This window comes from Pygocentrus nattereri, chromosome 29, assembly GCF_015220715.1.
Source record: "Pygocentrus nattereri isolate fPygNat1 chromosome 29, fPygNat1.pri, whole genome shotgun sequence".
In the NCBI taxonomy this organism is placed as follows: Eukaryota; Metazoa; Chordata; class Actinopteri; order Characiformes; family Serrasalmidae; genus Pygocentrus; species Pygocentrus nattereri.
In genome coordinates, this window is record NC_051239.1 from 16,058,895 (window position 1) to 16,085,692 (window position 26,798).

General features: G+C 40.4%; 1 protein-coding gene across 2 annotated transcripts in view; it reads right to left on the minus strand.

The window, feature by feature from the left end:
- zgc:171572 (protein bicaudal D homolog 2) overlaps positions 1-26,798 on the minus strand; it is a 72,468-nt gene continuing 45,670 nt past the window's right edge. The window contains exons 3-10 of one of the 2 annotated variants that reach the window (XM_017722354.2): positions 24,611-24,763; positions 23,595-23,750; positions 22,553-22,852; positions 19,167-19,424; positions 18,013-18,762; positions 16,821-16,972; positions 5,318-5,549; positions 1-2,343 (exon numbers count right to left, since the gene is read on the minus strand). In XM_017722354.2, coding sequence (XP_017577843.1) covers positions 2,341-2,343; positions 5,318-5,549; positions 16,821-16,972; positions 18,013-18,762; positions 19,167-19,424; positions 22,553-22,852; positions 23,595-23,750; positions 24,611-24,763 — 2,004 coding nt within the window. In that variant the 3' untranslated portion in view covers positions 1-2,340. Of the gene's footprint in view, positions 2,344-4,475; positions 5,550-16,820; positions 16,973-18,012; positions 18,763-19,166; positions 19,425-22,552; positions 22,853-23,594; positions 23,751-24,610; positions 24,764-26,798 lie in introns of those variants that run through there. The other variant, XM_017722353.2, reaches the window with a different exon arrangement.

Here is a 26,798-nt window from a genome sequence, read left to right on the forward strand (position 1 = left end):
TGACGTTTTAGTCCCATTTATTGATTTTAACCAGTATGACTACCTTTACACAGAGCAGGTAACCCTCTACAGAAAACAAAACAACACCTTTTCTGGGTTAGTTCAGTAGTAATACGTCACTTAATAGCTAAACATTTCTTTTTTTTCCATTTATAATTTTTTTTCCATTTTTCTTTCCTAACCTCTTTAAAGTTCTACGTTTGTTTTCAGTTCTGTGTAAAAGTTTCCATGACTGAAGAAAAACATGCATATGACATTGAATTTGAGTTGGTTTTTTTTTTTCGTTTTTTTCCCTCTGCCACTAATCATAATGCACGTTATTGATAGAGTACAGTACTGCAAGACATTTCAAATAAATACCAACATATGGATGAAGTCATTATTTCAATATAAAGGTATCAAACTCTCCTCGCGGATCAATACTGGAACACAATATGACCATGTCAATTTCGCACAGCTAGTTGAATATCACAACGCTATCGCTTCCAGCAAACAGAAAACCTCATTCTCCATGTAAATCAGCATTCTGAATTGCACTTGATTCAATTTCTTTCTTTTTTTTTCTTTTTTTTGCTAGCATCCCAAATGTGCTAATTGCGTTTATGCCTCAACAAACCAGTTGTGACTTTCATGGCACTGTTCAAGCTTGTTGATGCAAAATGTTTTCTGTTTCCTGAAATCACAATGCATATAAAGATTATGTAAAAAAGTATTAAAAAAACAAAAACAGCAAACAAAAAGTGAGACTCAAAATGGACAAAATGAGGAATCGCGTTCACACATTTTTGTCAACAATACTATCGATACCACGTTACCTTCACCAAACAAAAGCTATAGATACACCAGTCTCCATCCGCAAAAACGCCACATGGATGTGTGGTATCTCTCTCTCTCTCTCTCTCTCTCTCTCTCGTTTTTTTTTTGTTTTTTTTTTCATTATGAGGCAAAAAGATTCTGATTCCCACCACTTGATTTAAAAAAGACCTTTTGCTAAAACCCCTGAATTTGCTAATGGGATCGCTGTTCTCAAGAATTCGCCACAACTTCAATTTTATTCACCTAATGACTAACAAAACGCACTCTCGCAAAAACAGATGGCGTGTTTTTTTGCACTTATTGCTGCTTCTAAGTGTCCTCTGAAGTAAGAAATGCTTGGTCAATTGCCTTACCTTCAGGACAGGGCAACAGAAAAACCACAAAAACTAAAAGCTAGACTAGAATTCTCTCTTGAAATAACGAAAGGCACTACTGGTCGGAACGAAAAACAAAAAATACAAGAAGAAACAAAATCAAACGGAGGGTGTGAAAGTGGGGACCGCACCCACCGCGACTCCTTTTGCCTTCTATCTGATGTCGGTCCTTTTTTTTTCCTTTTTGTATCAAACGTAAAAACGGTGTACCGAGACTTGGCACGATAAACAAAGAGAGAATGAGACCATTCCAATTTGGAATTGATTCGATTACGCTCGTGGAGAATTCGTGAAGTCAGCGATCCCTAGAAAGCTTGAGTAAAGAAGGGCAGGAAGAAAAACAAAACCCACGCAGTTTTGTCCTCGCTCGCTTTGCTCTTCCCGAAGCCCGCTTTACCGTGATAAGCCAGAACGTCGTCAAGTTTCTCCACGTTCACTTTGAACTATTCCTAAGAATAATAAATAGACAAAAAAAGCCCAGCATCTGACCACCCGGGATTTTGTTTTTAGAATATGGCAGTAGAACAAATGTGTCAAATACAATAAAAACAACATTAAATGATCAGTATAAATGAAATATAAATGACAAATGCTTGTGGATTCATTTCACAGAATACAACAGGACTGGTTTGCAATGGGAGTAGATTTGGATAAGTGAGTGAGTTTGATCTCTGTTCTTTGTATACAGAGTGCATTTATGGAATAATCTAGTACTATCAGTATATATGTGTAGAATACAGTATATACTTGAACTGACTCACAAACCAAAGCACTACAAACCTTCCCTAGATTAATAATAAAGCATTATACTCCTATATTAAAAGTGCACAGGTTAAATAAAATAAAATAAAAAAGAACAGGATAACTGCCCGTTAGTAGTGTCTATTAAACTCCTTTTTTCTCCCAATTTAGGACAGCCAATCATGATTCTTATGGGCGGAGTTTCGATGCTATGTGAGCACAGGCTTCCAACAGGCTTAAAAAAAGTGAGAAAACTACTGAATGAGGGTAGACTGGCTATCCAGCAATCATTTTCAACTATTCTTTTGTCTTCCAGTGGCTTCCATTGGGCTAAAACTTTATGGCAGACTGAATTTGTCGGCAGTGATGGAATGTCGACTTCCCAGCTCAATTAGGGGCAGGCTGAACATTACTGCAAAATGGAAAAAACAAAGAAATAATAAAAATTAGCGTTGCTGTTAAATTTAGCCGACTTTAAAAATCAGAGGCATGCTGGCAGCATGTTAATTGAATGGCACAGAAACCATACAAAAACTGAGAATGCAGGTATTAGTTTGAGAGCAGGTTAGTCGCAAGAAGCCCCCAGTAGTTGCTTTTGTGCAAGCAGAACTCCAGAAATCAGGAACAACAAGCGCAGAAAGCCGCTGGCTCACAAGTATCAAAACCCCGCCCATTTCTTGTTATAGCTCCACCCTCTTGGAAGCAGAACTAAAACAAGTGGAACTTCAAGTGCTATGCAAGTTAATAATAACCGGGCACATGTTATTGCATGCATCTTGTGTGTCGCCAACCAATGAGAAAGCAGAGTGGACTCAGAAGCGTGGACAATGACTTCACACAATGAAACATCATTGTTAATGTGGAATACTATAAAAATAAACATGACATTAAATAAAGTTCATTGAATCAATGTCCTCTGAGCCCATGAAAGACAAACAAACAAAAAAACAAACAGACAAAATGTACAAAGCTTATTTCCTAAACGCAATTCACAATTTCAGCCCATTCACAAGAACTTGGGGAGCCTTTTCTCCCTCATCTCTCCTCGCTTGACAACCTTTTAAAAGATCTAACACTTCTTCTTAAGCCTTCTGTGGCTAACAGGACGAATGAAAGAACAGAAATAGAGTGGTCAGATCCAAGCTGTGTGTGTGTTCATGTGAGTGAAGGTGTGCATGTGAGTCTGTGTGTCAGAGAAACATGAGAGCGATAGCTTTGTGTCTGTTTAATACAGTACGTTATCTAAAGGCCTAACAAGGGCTTATATGCAGCACAGGCAAAGAAGCAGAGTTGAGGACTGAGGTTTGCTCTTCCTCTGGCTAGGAGGAAGCTCGGGTTTCACCTGAACTGGATCTCGTTAAGAATATACGTTTTTATAAATTTGACAATAAAAAAACACAAAACAGTGATTTCCTCATCCGTCCTCAACCCTGCTTTTAGTGTAATAAAGCTAAGTCAGTTTCATCACCAGCATTTATCGTCATCAACATCATCATCCACAAGATTATTAGTTTTCTACAAGCCCCACCCTCTGTGTTTACTTTTAATCTAGCCTAGCATTAGCTTGCAACATTAAAGCTTTTTCATTTGACAAAATGAGGCGGGTTTCCCTTCCACGGATTCCGAGGGACGTGTTGGAAACGAGACGTCTGGCTTGTTTATCGTGAATAAGAATGATAAACGCCGCGCTCCGTTTCCTCAGTACGTTACTCGAGAGGAGGTATACGACAACGCTGTGGGAACGTTACCTGTCGTTATTTAAAGGGAGAGTGATGAGGCATGGGGAGCAAGCTGCTGACAATCTACAAGGAGAAAGGTGGCAGGAGAAGCAAGGAGAAGAGAAAGACGTTAGACATGACTGGAGTCAATGACACGCACACATAATAAACCTTACAGCTCACTTTTAGTAGCAAATGGAGTCGGGAGGGGGAAAGGGAAAGCACTAGCTTTCAGACACAAAGGACAGGGCTTTACACTGAGAAAATGAACAGGTGCTGATATATATCAAGAGACAGGCACTTTTCTATGGTGATGTCTGTTACTTTACTTGTTTTCATTCCGCTTTGTATATTGTGCTCTTTTTTGGATTAGTTGGACCACCACCAATCAAAACTTTTCATTTATTATTATCTGCCTTTTTGTGCGGCAAAGTGTGGAACCTGAGGCCCGTAGCTAGAAGTGCACTTGAATTTGAGGGGAAAGGGTTGATTTGTCTTCCCTTTTCCTTCTTTATTTTCCAGTTTTATGGCTATAAAAGGACCCTCTCCATGTTTGGGGGTATAGATCTGTGGAGAGAAACGTTCCTCTTCTTTAGCATGTAGAGCCCTGTTTCAGATGTGCTCGATATGGGGACGGAACTAGAGAGGCTGGAACGTTTAAGAAAGACGGGAGATGTGTTTTTTTCGCAGCCAAGAATCTGCTAGAAATTGCATGCAAGAGCCAAGAAATATGATTAGAATCTTGGCAAAGAGCTTGCCAATCTGCGAGAAAAAACAAATGAAATAAAAAAAAAAAAAAAAAAAAAAAAAAAAAAAAAACACCCCCTCCCGCCCACCTCCACTTGAGCGAGACAGGACGGAAATCGTCCTAAATTTGTTGGCAAACCCGTGTTTTTTAACTTTTGTATCGTTTTGTTTTGACTCATATCAAAAATACTTGTAGTTTCCACCCTACTGTAAGAAGGGAAGGGGGAATTTGCATATTCATGAGTTTATTTTACAATGTAAACATTAGCCACCTGATTGGACAATGGGTTGCCGGGTTCAGGTTCTCCGAGGCAGGAGAGAGAGGGAAGGACAAAGAGGGCAGAAGGGACGGAGTAGGTAGAAAGAGAGAGAAAAAAACGGGAGAAGGAAGTCTACTGAGTTGCGGAGGGCAGCTAGGTTTACGGTACAACCACAACACGACGCCCTTGTGGCGAGCTCCGACTAGCATGACTAGCGGTCGGGTCAGGAAACACGCGCACACATTCGGGAACGAAGCTGCCACTTTAGATACAGCACCATAAGTACAGAGGGAAACAAAATGCCCTCTGTGTGGGAAAACAAAAAACTAGTTTTTGGCAGCTTTAAGCCAGCGCTACCATATTAGCCATCTTCATTCGCATAGCTACTAGTACAATGGTAGGCATAACCACACACAGCCCTAAAGGACACACACACACACACACACACACACCATATAGGTCAGCAAAGGAGCGAGCGAGAGAGCGCATGTGAGTGGGGCTTTGTACACTAACAGTGCCGTTTTAGACACGCGCACACAAACGGCAGAAGCTTTTAGTCGCAGTAGATCTTGTACTTCTCGCTGCAGAACACCATGGGCGTTCCCAGAAGGCTGTTGGGCTCACCGCGACCCCCGCAGGTGGCCGTGAGGGTCGGACTTACATGGGACTGCTGGGTGGCGTTCTGGACAGACTTTGCCCGGGACGACTTTGTGCGGCCGGATCCACCGCGGCGGGACTGCTCGTGGTCAAACTCGAGGTCCTCCAGCCTCTGCGTGAGGGCCAGCTTCTGCTGGATGGCCATGCGGAGGAGAGAGTTCAGAGTCTTCTTCTCGTCCTCGGCCGCCGCCAGCTGCCTCTGCATCTCATCCAGCTGAGTAACGTACTCGTCGCAGCTGGAGAGAGACAGAGATTGAAGATACATTTGTTTATTACACTTCTTTGCCTTTTAGTCTCTGCTCTAATTTTACTAAGGGAGCGAATTTACTCAAATAAATGTTTTAATTCATACAATTATAAGAACTCTTTAAAGTCCAAAAAAGCTTTTAGTAGCTCGGTACACAGCCAGCTAACCTTAGCTCAGTTCCTGGCCAACACCTGTTGTCTTTAAATTTTCTATATATGTCAGTTTACTTGACTTGATTAACACTGCAGCAGCACCACAGCGCAGCTACACTTTTAGCTATTGTCCACCAGAGGGCTCTAGGGACCGTTAAAGCCAACCTAAAATCAAAATTAGCCTCTTTTTTTTACCCTTGTTTGTTAATGCCCCTGGTCATATTAAACATGATTCATCATTTATTATCTTAAGACCTTGTTTAATTGTCTTTGATCAAAACCCATTGACCACCCTTTTGAATACGTCTCCATGTACCAGCAGGTAAATTAAGGGTAACCAGTATTATGTTTCACCTCCTTCTCCCACCATCCCCACCTATCATAGAGCCCAGAAACCCTCCCTGATAGCATATTACACAAAAATACATGACAGTATGGAAGGAAAATGTATTATGACTTCCAATTCAAGTCTATCTAACAGCTACTCACATGGCCTGTGTAGCTCACTGTGTGGACTAAATGAGTCACTTTCAGGGCTTTTCTGATTGAATGAATAAACAAACACAGGTGTGTATTGGTATTACGCTGTGTTATAAGTCTAATACTCCGTTATCATGAGAAAATATCACACGGTCACTGGGAAACTTTCTTTACTTTTAATGTGAGTCAATGTAAAAGTTTTTTTCCCCCAAGTAATCTTGGAACATTTCAATTGGCTCAAATGAAAAACTAAATAAATAAAGTAAAAAATAATAAAAAATAATACTTGAATAAAACGGAGACCGTTTTTTGGACAGGGGCAATAATACTTGGAGAACATTAAAGTAATAACACAATGTATTCTGCATAAAAGCACAGTTGTTAATTAATTTTATTCACCACATGTGACAGTCACACCACTAGATGGCACTCCAGAACTGTCGGCGCTCTACTTACTAAGCTCAACCTTTCAGTGCTCCACACCCCAATGCTTTGTTTTTGCTACTAATTGTCAGTAGCATCTTAAGTCTACCACATCGGGTTTTTTTCACAAGTGCATGCAAGCCCCCCACCCCAACACTGCACAAGACCAATCCTGTGATCTTCATGCGTTAGCCAAACATGCTACGCTAATATATGCAGTGTGTATTTTAATTGGAAGACTGGAAGGTTATGAATGATACAGATTCATAAGCAGTGACGAAGCCTCTCCTTTGAACAGTGTTAGCAATGGAGGGGTCTATAAATAGGCTGTAATGAATGAAATGACACTCTCCATTTATCTCTACAGAGATACAGATGAGAAAATGAAGAAGAGAAATATGGCATGTCGTTGGTTTGTGAATACAGCCTATCATTTTTTTAATCTCTGTATGCCTCAGTTTACAATCTGTCCTTGAGGCACTCCTGACTGCTGCTGTGTTTGATGGTCATGCAGGTGTTGAAGTGCTCTCTACTTGTGCCAGTGTCTATATCCCCCCAGCATGCTTAAAAAATACTGCACTCAAATATGCTAATAGTAATGAGTCAGCAGGGGGCAAATTAACATTATGCAGATTGGCCCAAGCTAATGAACTACTATTAGCATTTATTCATAATAGTACTGATTCCCTTTTATATGATATACTTTTGACCTTTCTGTGATTTTGTGCACCAAAAACTCTCACAATTCATTTTTGCCCGGCCATTTTCCAAACGTTATCCCTTAGAATTAAACAGGTTGTTTTATGTTACTGCGCCTTTAAGACTGATATATGTAAACAAGGTTTGTTCTGAGTGGCTGTGAATCAAAAAGCAGGCAGAGTAGAAAACCTCTATCTTACCTCAGTGTGAGTGGTTTAAACAGCTCTAGGATGAACAGTACAATATATGCAAATGTGTTGTGACATCACAAGACAGACTAATTTTAGAGTTTAGTTTCAATATACGCACTGGGGAGTGAACGATTACGATATGTTTTGAAACTTTCGCAATATTTACATACTGCCCAAACCTTTTTGGACAACACTTTATGTAAATGTGTCATAGAAGATGTCCTACGCTGTCATGAGTTGTCACAAAAGACATAATAATGACAATGTCATGTTACCATTATTGGTAACCACCATGACAAATCTCATAAGGTCATGACGGCTAACTGGACCGCCCGTAAAAATCAGCATATGACCAAAAAGGTGGGTAGAGTAGCCTAAATGACTCACGTAAAAGTACCTTCCCCAAAAGCCATCTCAAGCAGAAGTACAAAAGTATCATGTCAAAAAACTACTTGGGTACTGAGTAACTTCTGCAACTGGCATAGAACATCTTAGTAAATCCAGCATCTATCAGCATGAAAACTGAAGATTTTTAGGCTGCATTCTTCTCTTTTTGGGCTTCTTTTGGTCCAAAACAAAATGCTAAAGCTCTAAAGTCAGAGGTTTGATGAATAACAACGCTGGACAGATGTCATCAACAAAACATCCCAAGACATACTGAATAAATATGAATGGCAAAAATGAGAGTAAACTGAGTAAAAGTAGATTCCTTATAAAAGTATAACGACTCAAAAATACTCAGGAGAAAACAAATCCATCAATATTATACTTAAGTACAAGCATTTGAATGTAAATGCAACTAGTTCTACCCACCTCTGCATTTGCCATAAGCTGGCATTAGATTAAACCTTATTACATCCGTCTTGACAATAACTGGTAATGGTAATTTGATCTGTCATGACTACTTACATCAACATATGACATCTGCCATGACATGTTTATGTTTAGTTCAAGCCATTTCTGTCCCTGGCTGTAGACAACAGGACATGTACGGACTCCTCTGTGATATACCACACCTTGGTAATTATTTTAAATTGGTACTCCTATGCCTTGAGCTCTACTTGACAAAACGTGTAGCCTCTCTTTACCAATTGCCCAAGATGAAGCATCAAAGCTTCTACGCCTACTTGCCTCTAGCAGTTCTAAAGTTATTTAATGGACAAAGGATCTAAGGCAGTTGACATGTAGTGGCAAGAAAACTGACTGAACATTCACTATGAGCTGGTACACAAATGAAAGCCTTTTACTTCGCTGGTTTACATTAGTATCCACTTTATTAGAAACTTCTACTTTGTCTTTATACATGCTGGCCACTTTACAAGGTCCACTAAATAGGTGTACAATTACAGACTGCAGTGCATCTGTATTTTATCAGCCACCCTATACCCTATCCTTCACTGACCAGTTTCTGATCACATGACTACTTCTGACCAGGCTTCATGTGGGTGGTGGACCATTCGCAGTTTAGCAGTGATACTGACATAGTAGCAGCACAGTGAACTCTCAGAAAAAAGGTACGAAAATGTCAATGGGATGGTACCCCTCTTGTGACCGGGATGGCACGTCTCAGTACCTTTAGCCAGGAGCATAACAGTACCATATCCCAGTGAAATTATAGATTTTTAAGTTGACTCCACACACCGTCTCAACTTCCAATCATTTTATTATTATGTCCTGTTTTAAAATGTTTTTTTTCTGACAGCGCAGTGTGTGTGGTGCTGGTACAAGTGTATCAAGCACAGCAATGTTGCTGCATATTTTCTCTCAACACAAACTGCATTAACAGATAAAGAGCTATATCTACATGTAAACTAACACAGTGGACCCACCTTATGTTTCTACTAAAGTGGCCAGTGAGTAGATCCTAAAGGTCATTCTACACGTCTTGACAATATATCGGATTACGGGCTGGGCTTGGGGCGATTGTACACATGCGACATTGGGCTCGGTTTATTTTCTAATGAGTGACACTCTTGCCTGGATGTGTTAAGCATTTCTGCAGCAGCAGCCGTAGCAGGAGGAACTTTAGTGTGGTTGATCAGAGGAGGGTGGATGCTGTACTTTGCCACATACAATCAGCAATTTCACAAAACGTTGCTGGTCTGCGTCAGTTTTGGGCCTCAGTTTTATGCCTGTGTACTGTGATTGAAGTAATAACATCTGGAAGAGTGGGCAGGGTAAACAAGTCTGAGCCAATAGTATTAATGTTTAATGAATTGTTCTGTTGAAGGCTTGCTCATATTGGCTACTGGTGAGTGCGTGCGCAAGATGCTATTGGCTGTTCAGGGTTTTATTGACTGCCTTACAGCCATTTCCCACGGGGATGAACTTTGACCTAGCCTTGGTCTAGACGACCCAAACACACACCCTCTCTTGTTTGTGTGTGTTTGCGAATGAAAATGACGGTCAGCATGAGTGTGTGTGAGGGTGTGTGCTCTAGCAGTCCTGGCCGCACAGACACACACATTCACAATAGAGATCAGTGAAGCTCCATTAGGTCCAGTGTTCCCTTGGGAAACCTTCGTTCAAAAGACGCTAGAGTTCAAATGGGGGGTGAGCAGATTTTCCCGGGAAAAGTGGGTGGTGGGGCGGCAAGAGGGTTTTTTTTCTTCGTGCATGTTTATGTGTGCAAGAAAGTGGTTGAGAGAGACATAAAGAGGAGAGAGCAGCACCAAGGGGGTGGGTGGGGTTGTATTAAGAGGCACGGTCCTCCATTCAACCCGCAGAAAGGAGCTGCACATCTAAAAGGGATTTAAACGCACACAAACCCTCTCAGCTGTTCACAGGCAACATGGGAAAGTGGCATGGTCCAGAGATGGAGAAACAGAAGAGATGAATAGAAGGAACAAAAAGAAAGAAATGCTTTGTACTAAATTAATTACTACTGTAACGTGTTGAAGTTTGTTGCCCTGCTCTATCTTTAAATAGGCTCCAACTAGTTCAGAATGCAGTAGCTCATGTGGTCACCATAAACAAGTTTGAGCAAATAGCTGACTCTCTTAAAAGCTGACGTTAGATTCTCACAGGGTCAGCTTTTTCACATGTAGAACTGTAAATGTTCAAAGCTGATGCAGGGAAATGTTTATTCCCATGTCTTACAATAACATATCCGCAGTTAACCTACAGATTATTTCAGATTTCTGCACCACTAAATGGTTAAACCAAGTCATTCATAGTGGTCTGATGTAAAATGCTCCATTACAGAGAAACCTGGAGTCAGTAATGTTTAGGAAAGCTATGTTTAAGATTTACCACTGTTTTACCATCACCATTACACATAGAAACTCAAAGACACGTGTAGGTTCTTTGATGGTTTTGGACAGTAAATCAAATGGATATAGTATATGCATTGTAGACACTGCAATCCCAAATTTCTATTACAAAGACTTATTACTGAACAGGACGCAGACAGGGGTCACTATACTGGAGCTCAAATTACATTTGGAACTTGCTTTTTTCCATTTTGAGGGCTAGACATGTCCAGGCAAGTCTGAAAAATGGAAGGATATCTAACGTGCACACACACACACACACACACACACACACACAGCGTCCTCCCCATTTCACCCCCATCCCGCACCTCAAATCTTTAGTGCTCTTAAAATACTGCACAGGATAAGAGCTAGACCAAATCTCCACATCTCCATTCAGTTCTTCTGTAGTGATACAGAATTATTTGCATGATAAAACCCCTTCAATTAAACCAGCCCAGCATCCTCACAGCATCAACCACTGATCTTCTACCAGTGCTTACTGAATCTCCATCACTAGGTCAGCAGCGAGAACTGACTCTAGAACAGTACACGTTAAGAATGTACGCACTGGGGTGGTGGGAAATTAGGCTCTGCCTGCTGTCTGAAAATCCGCTAATTACCATAGCAATACCAGGCCCCTCCTTTACCGGGTCTATGTAAAGCTTTCATATGCAAAAACCAGCCAATCAGTGGCTTTGTGATTCATTGTTTTGACATGAGGCTCAGATGGGGTTATGAGAAATCTACTCTGGAAAAATGGACCGAGAGGGCCTGTGGAGAAGTGCGTGTGATGTGTGTGTATGTCTGTGAATGCAGTATGAAATGACGCCTAGATTTCGGCTAGTTAGAGCCTATTTAAAGCAACACTTTATTTGAATGCTATCCACATGGGGGCTTTACAATGCACTGAAAAACAGCAATGCTTAAACAGCTCTCATTTAAAACTTTGATGAAGTAAAAGACTTACACAGGATTTACACAAGGGCCCTTAAACTAACGTGAAAGACGTTTGTTCTATTTGTAACACAAAATGTCCTCAGACAAGTGGAAAACGATTACTTCAGTTTGATGCCATTAAATTCATTCTTAAAAGTGATTTAAAGATCTATAAGTTCTTCACACTGTTGACTGTGAACATTATTATATGAAATAAATGTCCATCACTGGTTGGTAACACATACACTCACTGGCCACTTTATTAGGTACTTTTAGGCTCATTTGCTTGTTAACACAAATAGCTAAACAGCCAATCCCATGGACGCAACTCCGTGCATTTAGGCATGTAGACGTGGTCAAGACAACCTGCTGAAGTGCAGACCGAGCATCAGAACGGGGAAGAAAGGGGATTTAAGTGACTTTGAACGTGGCGTGGTTGTTGGTGCCAGACGGGCTGGTCTGAGTATTTCAGAAACTGCTGATCTACTGGGATTTTCACGCTCAACCATCTCTAGGGTTTACAGAGAACGGTCAGAGAAAGAGGAAATATCCAGTGAGCGGTCAGGTGTGTGGATGAAAATGCCTGGTCGATGTGAGAGGTCAGAGGAGAATGGGCAGACTGGTTCCAGATGATAGAAAGGCAACAGGAACTCAAATAACCAACCAAAATCTCTGAGGAACGTTTCCACCACCTTGTTGAAAGTGTGCCATGAAGAATTAAGGCAGTTCTGAAGGCAAAAGGGGTTCCAACTTTTTACTAGTGTACAAGGGCAGTATTCATACAGCTACATTAACCTACACAAGCCTTTCATGTCAGCTGACATAAAGCTACATAACCAAGACGAAAGGCTTTTCCCAATAAGTATCGATTTTAAAAAGTTGCTTTTGTCAACTTTGATGTCAAGTTGACATAATATGTCAAGCGAGATAGTTTTTTGTTGATATTAGATTGTGTCATAACATGTCTGGAGGTGAAATAACACTCTTTGTAGCTAAGCGTATTTTTGTATGTCTATATTTCTGTATAATGGTAATTATTTGCCATAACTTGACAAGTTAGCCTGGCTGCAAAGCTGAACATAGGTGGGCACAATGCCACTCTGTGGTAACAATCAAATGGAAATCTAATGTATAACAGTTACTTATACTCCTATTAGAGAGCTATGCATATTTTCTTTGGCTCTTAAATGAAGTGAGTATCATATTTATTCCCATAAAACCTTTATGAATCACTATGGCAATGGCATGGCAATTGGATAGTTTGGAAACCCCTTCAAATAATTTCATACCTTTTACAGCAGTGGTCACCAACCCTAGTCCTGCAGATCTACATTCCTGCAGAGTTTAGTTCCAACTGCAATCTGCTTCATCTACTCCAGCTAGGTCATTTCTTCAGAAGTTCTTGATTGGCTGGATCAAATGCAGTAGTGTATATACAGGGAGGGGGGGGGCAACATATTAGATGCAGGGTTAAACTATACTCTGCAGGATAGTAGAACTCCAGGACACTTTCAGGCTGGTGACCGCTGCCTTAGAAGGAACAAAACTTTCAGTGCACAGTTTAAAAAAAAAAAACATAAAATATTAAATGTCCCATTACATTTGCACAGGCCACACCCCCCCAGTATGTTAAATTCAGCAAATTAACAGTAATTGTGCATTAAAATGTGCAAAAGTGGGTGTAGAGGATGTGTTAACCTATTTTTAGTTCGAAAACCAACAAAACATGTAATTTGAACAGGGGCACCCAAACATTTGCATATGACTGTATGTGAATTTACTCTGGCCCTTAAATAAGGTAAAGCTTACATAGGCAGTCATGTAGCCTTATAAGCTAACTTATGGCCTACTTGAAGCCTACGTAAGAATGTAGTTGGGTATGTGTGTGTACCTTAGCTCTCACGAAAATAGACACTTCCTTCCTGTATTGATTGTATACTTCAGTCCTCGTCTGCTTAACTGATAACACACAGCACTCCAGGAAAGAGCTCTCTCTCTCTCTCTCTCTCACAAGCATTATCAGACTGATAATGGTTAACAATAGCAGCTACTGTGGCTTTGCGGTTCAAAGCAATATCAGATTCTGTGCACTGTCTTAGGATGGCGGTTGTCATAACAACAGCATTCAAATAGGTAACTGTGTCTGGAGATAACATACCATCCTGCCATCATTCATCACATAACATTAGCTCATACCAAAACTATTATCACTAATCAAACTAGCCCTGTGACATTAACAGAGTCCACTTATTCTTGTAACCTTGTGGAAAGTAACTGTGGCAAATGCTTAAACAGGACTTTGCTTTCCTTTTACTTTCTTTCATTTTCAGATCATCCCATGCACTGAAGTGGAAAATGAGTCTCAATCTTTGTAATATAAAAGAAGTTAACGCGCATTTCAGTAATAGCTTTAGTTGTAGTATATAGTGATCTTTAATTTGACCATAAAACTAATTAATCTAGCAAGACAGAACGGAATATCGAATGTTACACAGACTTCACCGTCTGGGAGTTTGTGGCTGCTTAGCTGAGCCCTTTGCACCTTCTTCTATAAAGCCATTTTACCTGAGGCCATTTGAAACAACCCATTTTTCCTGATGAACGAGAGCAGAGACATGTTTTTACTCTTACTTTTCCCCCAAGACCCAAGTCTGAAACCTGATGTGTGTTCTGAGGACGCCCTAAAATGTATATCATGCCACAGAGGTGGTATTTTGTACAGACATGATATCTGCCTGAAGCACAGAGTGCATTCAACCAGCACAGCTCTGTTAATGTGTAGAAATACTGGGGGGGAATCTACATGAAGTGAAGCACTGATACCACTTTCTTAATCAAAACCTCTAAGTCAATTATAAATGTAATAAATGCTCTTACTCGCTTCTCTTTGCTAGAAAAATATTGGTGTTGACCACTACTGGTATATGCTAGTACTCCTTCCAAACACTCAGCTCTTTAATCAAACAACAAGTAAGGGAAGTTAATGGACTGGCTGCAGCTCATGGATATAAAGTTACAAGACAGCTGCAAACAGCCTTTATGATCGGATACAGATATAGAATTACTAGACAGATTGCTTCAGAGAGTTGTGCAGAGAGGATAGCAGAGCCATCTTCATGAGTAAGACACAGCCAAACAACACAAATTCAATATATAGTACTGCCCACTGAATGTAGGAACACAATTTCAGGCTATCAGAAGGATTATAGTTAGATGCTTGGACTACATTTGGTAAATACAAGGGCAACGTTTCAAAAGGTTCATTTGGTAAGACAAACAAATGAATGCATTTCCACATATATCTCCAATCTGGATAGACGTCAGAACATAATACAGATAACATAGCTGTACTGTGGCATTCTTAACCCTTTAATCCGCATACATATTATTCAGTTATTAATCTTAATACTTAACGACTACGAAATTTTCAGTTAATACTAGGGCTTGGTGAGATAGCAACTATAGATAATGAGCATTATATCCAGAACAAAGAAGTCCCTGTTCTAAGCGGATTTTATTTATTTTATTCTATATTGCTCTTTACTGATGGCATCCAGACTCGGACAATTAACTGCATGCATGCTGTTTACTGGCTGCTTAAGAGTGTTTTGAAAGAACTGTTATAATAAATAAATGGTAAGCTTCCTTTAAGGAAATGTGCTTTCTGTCTGATTAACATTTACAATACTGTGTAAGGCTTTCTTTGTCATCATTTAAAAAAAAAAAAAAGAAAAAAAAAAGAAAACAGAACAAAACAGTCCAATCAAAACAGGTTATAACGTGTTACTCAGGAAAAATGGGTCATTAAATTTATTAATGCCAAATTAATTTGCAAATGCCAACAAATTAACTATTTTAATGCTAACTTAAGTATCATCTGATACTGATAAATTTGGAAAATATCATGATATGGAATTTTATCGGTATGAGCCAGCCCTAGTCACTATGAGAAGAGAACGTTAAGTAGTTATGAGAGTGAGGGAACTGAAGTGTATTCCAACATACAGGCCTTTAAGTAGTTCACGTATATGGTTAATATTTTCTATAACAGTGTGCTTACTTCCAACTGTTTTAATATTCTGCTATTCCAAAATTAAATGAGCTCTGGCACTAGAAAAAAAAATACTCATAAGTCCACTCAAGCATAACAGAAGAACTTTCAAGGTCAGTTGAAAATTTCTTCATCCTATTCCCTGGACCGACATCCAAATGACCCATATCTAAAGCAAAACAAACACTCTTCAGTTGCGTCCGGACCCGGATAAGCCCTAGTCTTGGGGTAAATAGTCCTGACAGTGGGGGTTTTTCCACTGAAAATCCTTTTTAGTTTACTATCTAATCTTAATCTGTCCCCGGATACCCAGCCCTTTGTGTTTACATGTTACACGGTCATATCCTTTACCATATGGCCTGCTTTGTGATGCTCCTTGATTGTGGATTAACTTCGGCCCCAGTTTTAGTTACTTGCTTCTACTTTGCCTACTTTTTTAGCTGTATTCTATGAATGAAAGTTGCTATATTATTGTTACTATTACTGGCCACACAACTATTAGTTTTTCACTGAACTAACACAGAAACGAATACAGTTAGGCAAACAAGATCAGCTGTGAATGTTTTACCGACTAGCTGGAGCGAAACAACATTCAAGTTAATCTGGCAAGTAATAAAAAATCTGAGGTGAACCAGATAATGTTACAGTTTTTGGCTCAAATTTACTAGTGTGAAGCTTTGTGGTGGAAGGAATTGATGTTTTTTAAAGCAATGTGATGTTCAGGGCTTCTTTGCTTTTCATTTGATCTGTGTTTTTATATGAAAGTAACACTTGAGGTCGTATGTTATGACAAATAACATTAAAGTACGATTTGGTCACAAATCGGCGCAAGCTTGTGCGTTCTTTTGCTAAATTGATGCAATAAATGAGATAACGATAAACGTTACCATCCTGATATACACCATTTATTTGTGTGTTCTTTTCTAATTAAAGAACACACCACATGTTCCTTTTAAAGGAGAACCTAATTAGTCCTGTTTAATTGGTTTTAGTCCAGGACTTCCTTGTACAATATGTGAGTCCGTATATGTCAGTGTGAGTGCGGTTGTGAATGTGAGTAAGTGTGTTCCATACCGGGTGGCAAACATGGCTCTGAGGGAGGAGAAGGTGGCAGCATCCTCCTTCAGGGCTTTGAGCTCATTGCGTAGCTTCATCATGGTCTCCGTCACCATGGCCTTCTCGTTCTCATACTTGCTCTTAAGATTGGCCAGTGCTACCTCAGCAGTCTGAAGAATGGAAGAAATGGACAGAATGTACTGTTATGGCAAAAATGAAAAGATACCTAAACGAGATACCCAGGTTATCTGTCAATCTGTTAAAAGTAACAAAAACAGAAACTGTACAAAGATAATGAAAAAAATGTTTGAGCCTATAATAAATATAGAGTAGAGAATAAAGAAAAACAAAACTATATATATATATAAAAACAAACAAAAAAAACCATTATGCTATAACTGGCAACCACTGCTTTAATAGGCATCAACATGAACACTGCTGACAAAAATGTTAGCACTGATAGTTTCACCAAGGTTCAGACTACGTTATGGTGTCTACGTAGCTTTAACTTTCTTTTTATGAGTGCTCTAGACAATGCACGTTCATTGTGTGTTGGAACGGTGGGAGGTCACAGAGCACCTTCAAAGAGCTGAAGACACAGACACCCAGCCACCTACCCTGGCCTGGAAGTTCTTTCAAGCTTTCATCTTTATACAACACAAAGAACGACGGGGTCAGCTGTCAGCAACAGAGACGCTGTGATCCTGTGATGTCTGCTGACCAGACTACATCTGCCCCAACAGGTGCTCCACATTTTACTACTTTATGTTTTTCTTTTCTAATTTACTCTCCTAACAAGTACAAGCTGTGGTGTCGGTACAGGACCACACAAGTACTGGTAGATGGTCAGACTGAAGATTTCTTGCTGTTTAAACATTCACCGCTCATATTATTTACATCATGTTAATGGTTCTATCTTTATTAATTAGCACATCACCATAACTAACTATCCAAAGAGCAATTGACCAATTCATTCTTTTCATTTTGGCAGATGTGTGTTGCATTTATGATGTAAATAGCATGAAGCAGGTAAGTGCACAGCTTTACCAAAATGTTGTATAAGCATAAATATGCAGCACTCATTGTGATAAAAAAACACGAACTGTTAAACAGTATTTAATTAATGTTCATGTTAAATAGGCAAATTTTCATTTAAAAATTTAAAGTGCCAGTTTGGGCAATTTAGCTTTTTTATTCTTTCAACACTGACCTGCTTATTGGCCTTGAGGACGGTTCGCAGGGTGGCAATCTGCTCCCTCTTGGTGCTGAGGAGGGACTTGAGCTTGAGGATCTCCTCCAGACTGGCCTCCTGGTCCCGGTCACCTCCAGGGCCCAGCTCCATGGAGGCCACGCGCTGGCGGGACAGCTCGGTGGTGCGGTCAACAGCCAGTTGCAGGTGCCGGATCTGGTCACGTATGATGGCCACCAGGTTGTAGATGTTCATTGGCTCCTTGCGTGGGTCAGCCACTGGGGATGGCAGGGAGGAGGAGGATGGAGATGAGGCCTCTCCTTCAGGTGTGGGGAAGAGGCCACGGGTGAGCAGGATAGGTGAGCGACGTCCACGACCTTCAGGGCTGCTCCGGCCGGTTGGGTTTGCTTTGCCCTCGCGGTAGAAATCTAGCATAACGCGGTTGGGTGTCTCGTTGTTACACATGCAGACATGATGGTAGAGGTTGGCTAGCTCCTCACTGAAGGTGGCCAGCTCGTCTTGGGCCACACTGAGGCTGCCCTGCGACTCGCCAGCCACTTCACTGGCCTGGCGCAGCTCCTTTTCCAGCCGTGTCAGCTGCTCCCGTTCTGCCCGGCTGCTGTGCTCCAGGGCGCTTAGCTGTGAGCGCAGGGAGGCCACCTGGCTCTCTAGACGAGTGCGGTCTTCTTCATACTGCGACTGACAGGTGGAATACTCTGCTTTCAAAGTCTTCAGTTCCTCCTTCAGGTGACCAGCCTCTGACACGGCAACCTGAAGTTTCAAAATAACAGACAATAGAATAATACATATAACTATTGAGCCAATTTTTAATATTTTTAAAAATAATACAGAATCAAATTTGTTGCACGTAAACATATAAACTGGTTCTACTACGATGATGATACTTAACGTTACGTTTAGGGTTAGAGTGAGTGTTAAGTTACAGCTGAATTCAATAGAATTTCAATTAATTCAATGAATACAATGAATTGCATTTAGTCAAATGCAAGTTAAAAGCATCTACAGTGAACAGGCCAAATAAACGGTTACTGTTATTAGAATTAATTACACTAATCATTTTACTGCAATAAAGCACAAAAAAGACAAAACAAGAATTAAAAACAGACAATTATAGTAATGTAAGCCTAAAGTAACCTCTGATGTCATGTTCTCACCTTGTACTTGCACTCCAGGATTTCAGGGCCGTTGATGTCCACCTCATAGTAGTCTCCATCCTCGTTGCTGTCGCGCTCCTTCTCATTGTCCAGGGCTGACTGGCGCTCCTTGCTGACCTGGAGCTTGCGCATGGCATTGAGGTTCTCAGTGAGGCGGCTGACCTTCTCATGCTCTTCTGACAGAGCGCCATTAGCCTGCTCCAGCTGCTTCTGTGAATCCTGCAGCGTGGACAGCAGCGTCACCTTCTCTCTCTCCACCTAACAGATTAAAAGAAGACACAATCAAATACAGCCCCATTTTTTTACATTCTGTTGAAAGGATGTTCTAGAGAAACACTATCCATATGTTCATCAGGAGTAGGAAACAGCTTGATGACATTTAATGACCAATTTTATTTGAGAGGAACTGGATCATTTTATGAAAACTAAGAAAACTCTGTGCCAGTGTACTCAAAAGCTCTCACTTTAGGGTTGACTGAAGAAAACTATGGAGTTTAGCCTATTAGCGGATCTTTGTAAGGGCTTGTTTGTGTTAGGGCCTAGCTCTGCCTAGGGCTGTTGTAGTGGCAAATTTTCAACACTGTGATGTTTAATTGCTTTTCCACTCTAATAACACTTCCAAAAGCTCAGTAGGGCTTATCTAACCAATCTGATATTGGAAGTAAAACCACACAAATGTAGGCTGATCTATAGTAATTTATGATATATAGATATATGGTGATCTGTGTCAACATGAAATAGTTCAGGGAAATATCAACCTCTTAATACAAAATAGTGCCGTTGATCAACACAGCAGAAGCAAGGAATATAATATAGCTTATGAACAGCTTATAAAGGTAAAATACATGCAAAACTTATGTATGTCTGAAATAACTGGACAGGACATGATTTCATCCATTAGGATTTAACTGGAATGTAAAAAACAGGTGGTCCTAAACGAGCATGATATAAAACCTAGATTCTAGATTAAGATTAATGGACCCTTATTAGTCCCACAAAAGGAAATTTTCACCTCCGCATTTTACCCATCCGTGAAGTGAAACACCACATGCACTCTAGTGAGCAGACACACAGACTAGGGGGCAGTGAGCACACTTGCCCGGAGCGGTGGGCAGCCCAATCTGCAGCGCCCGGGGAGCAGTTGGGGGTTAGGTGTCTTGCTCAAGGACACCTCAGTCATGTGCTGTCGACTCTGGGGATCGAACCGGTGAACTTCCAGTTACAAGGCTGGTTCCCTAACCTCCAGCCCACGACTGCCCCTAGTCTACAATCATGGAGGACTACTCGCCGCCTGCAACATCAGCATTGGAGGAGAGGGGACGAAATCCTGGTAGTACAGCAGACCAAAGAAGAGGTGGAGGTGGAGGAGTAAAAACATGCTATGATATTGTTGGTTAATATAATTTATCTGAAAAAAGTCACTGCACGGTCACAATATTAGAGAAAATAGAACACAAACCTGTGCTTAATATAGTCATATGCAAACGTTTAAACACCACCAGCCAAATGATGTTTCATTTTCTAAGTGAAAATAATGCCCACTTTCTATTTATTTGAGGAGTTTAATAAATTGGAAAAAAATTAAACAGAAAATGTGTCAAAACGTTTGTGTAGGCAGCATTTCATATGTCATCAGTCTGAGTTTCAGAGGTCTACTGATTTTGAGACATTAATTTTGAGACTCAATGTATCCACAGTCATTGTTGGCAAGGTTGTCTCCAGCTACAACCAGATCCTGTACAGCAGGTGCTTATATTTGATTTTAGTTAATTTAGATACAGTTTTTGAGTCTTGATTTAATATACAATTCTTTTAGCTTTAAAAATCTATTTTACTTCTCTCCTCACACACACAGTCTTGAGTTGGAGTCTTGAGTTACCGTATCAGAGCTCAGCATGGTGTTATTTTAGAACAGGTCATGTTTTATTCCTGAGTCGCAAAATCCTCACTCACCTTCATTCATAATTCAACAAGGGGGAAATACGATCCCTTGACAAGAGACATCATAAGCCTGGATTTAATTAAGGTTTTTGCAGAATGAACCTAAAAATATATTACAAGTTGCTGTATGGCATCACATTTTGCCAAAGAGCGCTTCCCAACTTTAAAAACTGTAATGCCAACAAATGTTCCAACATCACATTTAATGTCATCTCTTAGTATTTGATGTGATATTTAATGGCACTACAGGCCAATTAAAGACCACTCAAACGCAGCTCTTCTTCCACATTACACTAATATTCACTGACGTGACCCAAATATGCATGAGGCAAGTCAGGCAACATCTCAGGACACCTCCTCCCTGACTGTGCTGTTGCACACCCTCAGAGGCAGCGATGCTGACTAGAATAGCCTTGGATGCTCTGTGACGAAACCTAGCATTGATTGGCTAATGCTGGATCGATAGCTCTTTGAGAAAGGGCTTTTTGAGGGCAACTGAAAGACGAGATTCAGATTACCCCGGTGCTGATGATGCTGCCGAACTGGCAGGCAGTGGTTCGTGGTGCTTGGACAAAGAGAGAAACGTCCTTAAAATGCCTTTAAAGCATTCTTTCAGACGTAAGAGCAGCACACCCCCTCGCAAACAGAGACCTGCCAAACAGCACACAGCGCACCCTGGTTTCCATAGAGATGGCCCTTGCAAGTCAAAGTTCATGGGCTGATTTCCTGACAGATGGCAGGGCTGATGGTTCACTGTGCCAAAAGTGGACGGTCCTGGGGAGCTAGGATCATTCTTCTAATAGGATTAAATGAGGGCATCTGTCAGCCAATCAAAACAGAGCATTTGTAACAGGGACGACACATTACTGAGTAAAGATGAGCTCTATGGGTTCATTTTAGGTGGGACACGGAACATTAAGAGGAGTTCTGATCTTCATGACTGTCACAACAACGCTGCTGAGTGATGTTTATATTAGCCTTAGTCACTTATGTTGAAATAAAAAGCTTCTCTGCTTGCTACTTCACAACGACCACTTACATCCCACTGAAATAAGATGATGTGTTCTGTTTTTAGAATCGCCTTTTGACAAAATGAGGAAATGTGCAGTCTCTATTTTTGGTAAACATGCAGCAGTTGAAAATATGCATCAGACAACACAAATTCTAAACAGAGAAAACTAACGTGCAAAGCTACTAGTGCTTTCATAAAGACAGAAACAATGCAGCAAGACAAATCTGCACAAAACTGTTGTTGGATAGATTACCTCTGGTGCAATATTGCCTCCTGATGACAGGCCAACATTGCCTACTGCCTGCAGAAGAACAGAGCCTGTATGGTACAATATTGCCTTTTGATGACAGGCCAACTTCAGGTATTACCTGCTCTAGAATAGAACATGTATGGTGCAATGCTGGTTTTGGTGACCGGCCAATGTTGGCATTACCTGCACAAGTTGTTGTTTGAGCTTTTGGATTTCTGAGATGTTGAGTTCGCTCAGCAGGTCGTCTACGAGGCTGGGGGCGGGGTGAAACAGCTCACTCTTTTTGGGTGTGGAGATGCGGTTGTCGTCGCTATTGGTGATCTTGTCGAAGCCGTTCTCATAGCCATGGATGGGGTCGTCGTTGTTGGGCTCGGTCGCTGCGTCGTCACTGAACTTCAGCCCGTCCAGAGAGATGTTCAGAGGATTGTGGTACATGGAGTCCCCAATGCTCATGTAGTGGATCAACTCCTTCCTCAAGGCCGCCTGTATGAACAATTGAGTTAAGCAGTGCTCATCAACAAAAAATATACAGTAGAAACTCTAAATAAATGTAAACAATCTACTTAAAAAAACACTAACCTTAAAACTCACATTCTACTGTTCTCATAATAATAACTGATTCGTTTTATTTTTAGATTTTATTTAATATTTCAAGCTTTCGGGAACAAGAACAATCATTAACAAATAATATACTGTAATTATCTATTAGGAATGACTTCCTGTCAACCACTTTTTTCCCCCAATACGATGCATTACAGATGTTAATTCTGTTAACTGGATGTTAACTTCATTAACTTTATTCTCAATGTTCTACGTCTTTTTCAGTGATCATGGAATCTTCAACAGCTCATCATTCTGGACACATCTAATATTTGTTTTTTTTCTAGCTTCCAATTTTCATTTTATACATGGATGTTTCACAAATTAGCTTTATCGTTCATTTCAAATATTAATGAATGCAAACTTTTGAATGATAGTATAAATAACATCTCTTACATTGCACTTAAGCAAGACTGGACCCTAATTATCATGACTTAAAGCATTTTATGGTTAGATTCATACACATTGCATGATCTGTAATCAGAAATTTGTCTCTGCCATTCTGCCATTCTCTTAACAGAATAATTAGGATAATGAATTTATCCCCATCCATCATGTAATGCGATTCACTCTATTTGGGAGCATGGTATGTGTTGTGTATGTACGATTCTGCTGAAGTTCTTGCCTTCTGCTCTCTCTCAGTCTTGATGGTCTCCAGAGCTTCTCCCAGCTGCCTCTCTGCAATCTCCTTTAGACGGATGGCGTCCTCCAATTGGCTGTTCAGGAACTGCGTGTCCTCCTCCAGGCGACGAATCTCATGCTTCAGGCCCTCAAATTCCACCTAAAAACGGCAAACAGCAACGTGAATGGGAGTGTTGGTTTATAGAGTTTTTTCTACTGCGGAACTGAAATGAAAATAAGTTTACACAGGCGAGCAATTCTATTTATTCAAGGCCACAATTCAGACGTCACTGTCTAGCATGAAGTGGAACTGCAAGAACAAGTAAATGCCAGCATTAACTGTGGAACTAAACCTAGTTGATGTGTCTTCAACATACGGCTTCAGTTGTAAACTTTTGGAATGGCAAATTGTGAAGTTTAACAGTTTTCTTTTTGTTTTAAAGGTAGCCAATACCATCGTGTTTTTGGTTTGGGACTGTTTACTGGCAGGTACTTGACTCATGTAATTAACTAAGATTGCTGACATGTTTGGGCATAGAGGCATATTTTTGTAGGGTGATGGCCAATTCATCAATGCCTGCCTGCTGAACCTCAGGGCCATGATGATTAAATTTTAGCTGATGATAATTGTCATATAAATTATTGCATTCAACAGTTCAAATCTAATCGAAATGACATGAGATGCAGAGATGCACATTTCAAATAGTGAGTAATCAGTGATATTATCTGGCTCTGTTTGAGCATGGGAACATTTCAACTGTGATTACAGGTGTAAGATTCAGCAATATAACGTAATGATGCTTTGATCAGAAGGAGGCAATGTAAATGCACTGATTTTGGAAAGGTATAATTGTTTATAACCAATGATAATAGTATTCAACAAAGAATGTATGGACAGCTTTTTTGGCTCTCAGGCTATTTTAAACATAACAATCCTTTCCATATCCCACTAAAGTGTAAACTGTTCCTCCAGCCAAAACTGTACTCACATCCCTTCTGGTGAGTAATGGGCTATATTACCTGACTCTGTTTGAGCACAGACACGTGTTTCTGAAGGGTGATGTTTTCCTCCTCCAGCTCACTGTAGTCCTGCAGCAGACGAGCCTCACGGAACTTGTACTCTTTAATGTCATCACGGAGTCGAGACCTCTGCAGCTCCACCATCTGACTGTTCTGTTTCAGAGAAAAAACAAACAAACAAACAAAAAAAAACCACACACCTGGTTAGGTCAGTTAAGAAAAATAACATTTATATGAATTAATAAGACCATTTGCTATCTATGAATGCACGTCATTTAGCTATAATGTGGGCTAATGAAACCATAAAGAAAACCAAGCCACACTAGCATTTGCCTGAGAAATGACTTTCAAAGGAATTTGTAGCAATGCCAAATTTCTTTCCCAAATGTCAAAGGTGAATAGATTTTGTGTGCAACATTTCAAATCAAACCCAACTTTGTAAACTCTGACACATGAATTTCGACCAATAATGCTCTGGCTCGGTTGAGCTGTAAAGGTCTAGAAATAAGCTTGTTAACTGTAATGTTAACTTGTTGGCTAACTGCAGATGTACACAAGTCACCATAGTGTCACCAACCATGCCAGTTTCATATACTGTGTGTGTGTGTGTGTGTGTGTGTGTGTGTGTGTGTGTGTGTGTGTGTGTGTGTGTGTATGTATGTATGTATGTATATATATATATATATATATATATATACATATATACACACACACACACACACACACACACACACACACACATATATATACATATAAATTATGTTCACCTTTGTGTTTTTAGTGTTTATGGTAACTGCTTAGCTCAATCGATAACCACACCTGCAAGTCACCCCACTGTCACAAACCTCATCAGTTACATACACTTTTGTGTTACAGATCAGCGTGCACCACTGCGCTGCTTGCTAAGTGTTATGTTAGCTGGTTGGCTGACAGCAGCGGCACTACAGTTTATCTAAATTGTACATTTTTTGCTAGAAATCATGCTGCAATATTACTTATAATTTTGTTCACTTCCCAAGGTTAGCGAGTTAGCTACCTTGCTAACTACACCAACATGGAGGCCTTTTTTTAGTTGCCCATCTTCCAGTCCAGTATCGGTCTCGTCCATTTCACAAACCGCAAATATCTGGTGCGTTTTCCACCTAATGTAACTATAAATGTCAACAGCAGCAGCCGGGGTACACGGGTACCTGTGAGTGAGTGAATGCAAGAGAGAGGGCTATTCCCAGTTGTCATGGAAACACCCCACCCCCCCCCCCCCACACACACACACACACACACCTCATGATGGTTGTTTGGATGGCACGGAGCTGACACAGATGGCGTGTGCATGTGCACTGTATGTGTATGCGAGTGGTTATGAGTGAGAAACACAGGTGGTGATAAATGGGAAACCAACAATGAAGCAAAGTCGGGTTACCCTGAATGACAAATACAAACACAAGCCTGCTGAGTGTGAACCACTCACACGCACACATAAGTGCATGAATACACAAAACAAGCATAATCCATGATCCATCAGTATGTGAGTAAATGTGCTCCACAATGGCACCACAGCACTACCATAGCTGTGCATATACAGCAGAGGAGAGAGAACAAACAGGCATCAGGCTCCTGGGACCAAATCAGCCCTGCTTAGAGCCCTTAGCCTCTCACAAATCATTAGTCTCCAATCATCCCTCCATTCCTCATGTATTTCTTAAGTATCTTCTTTGATTTTCCTTTCATTAGATCTGTCACGATTAATAAAACTCAAGTGCTTGATTTTAATTAAACACATCTAAACTAACATATAGCTTCTCAATAAAAAGGATATTTACATGATATGTGCATTTTAAGTTCTCCTACTGCTGTCCTACACTCAGATACTTTATATGCTACACAGCGTTTGTATTTATTTTATTGACAGATTTTTATTTATATACAGGGGTTGCGATATGGCAAAACCATCACCACAGTACTTTAGGACACTTTCACATTATATTATAATATGCATCTGTAGAACAGGTGAAACAGAACAGACAAAATGCAGCAGTAGTCCAACATTTAACAATTCTAGTAAAAACTGTGATTAATGTAAGTGCAGTGATTAACGTTTCACATATTGCACTGCACAAAATCCAATTAAACAGGGCTATTTATACTCCCTTTGCAATTAAACATGCAGCTGGTCAGTGCTCTTTAAGTA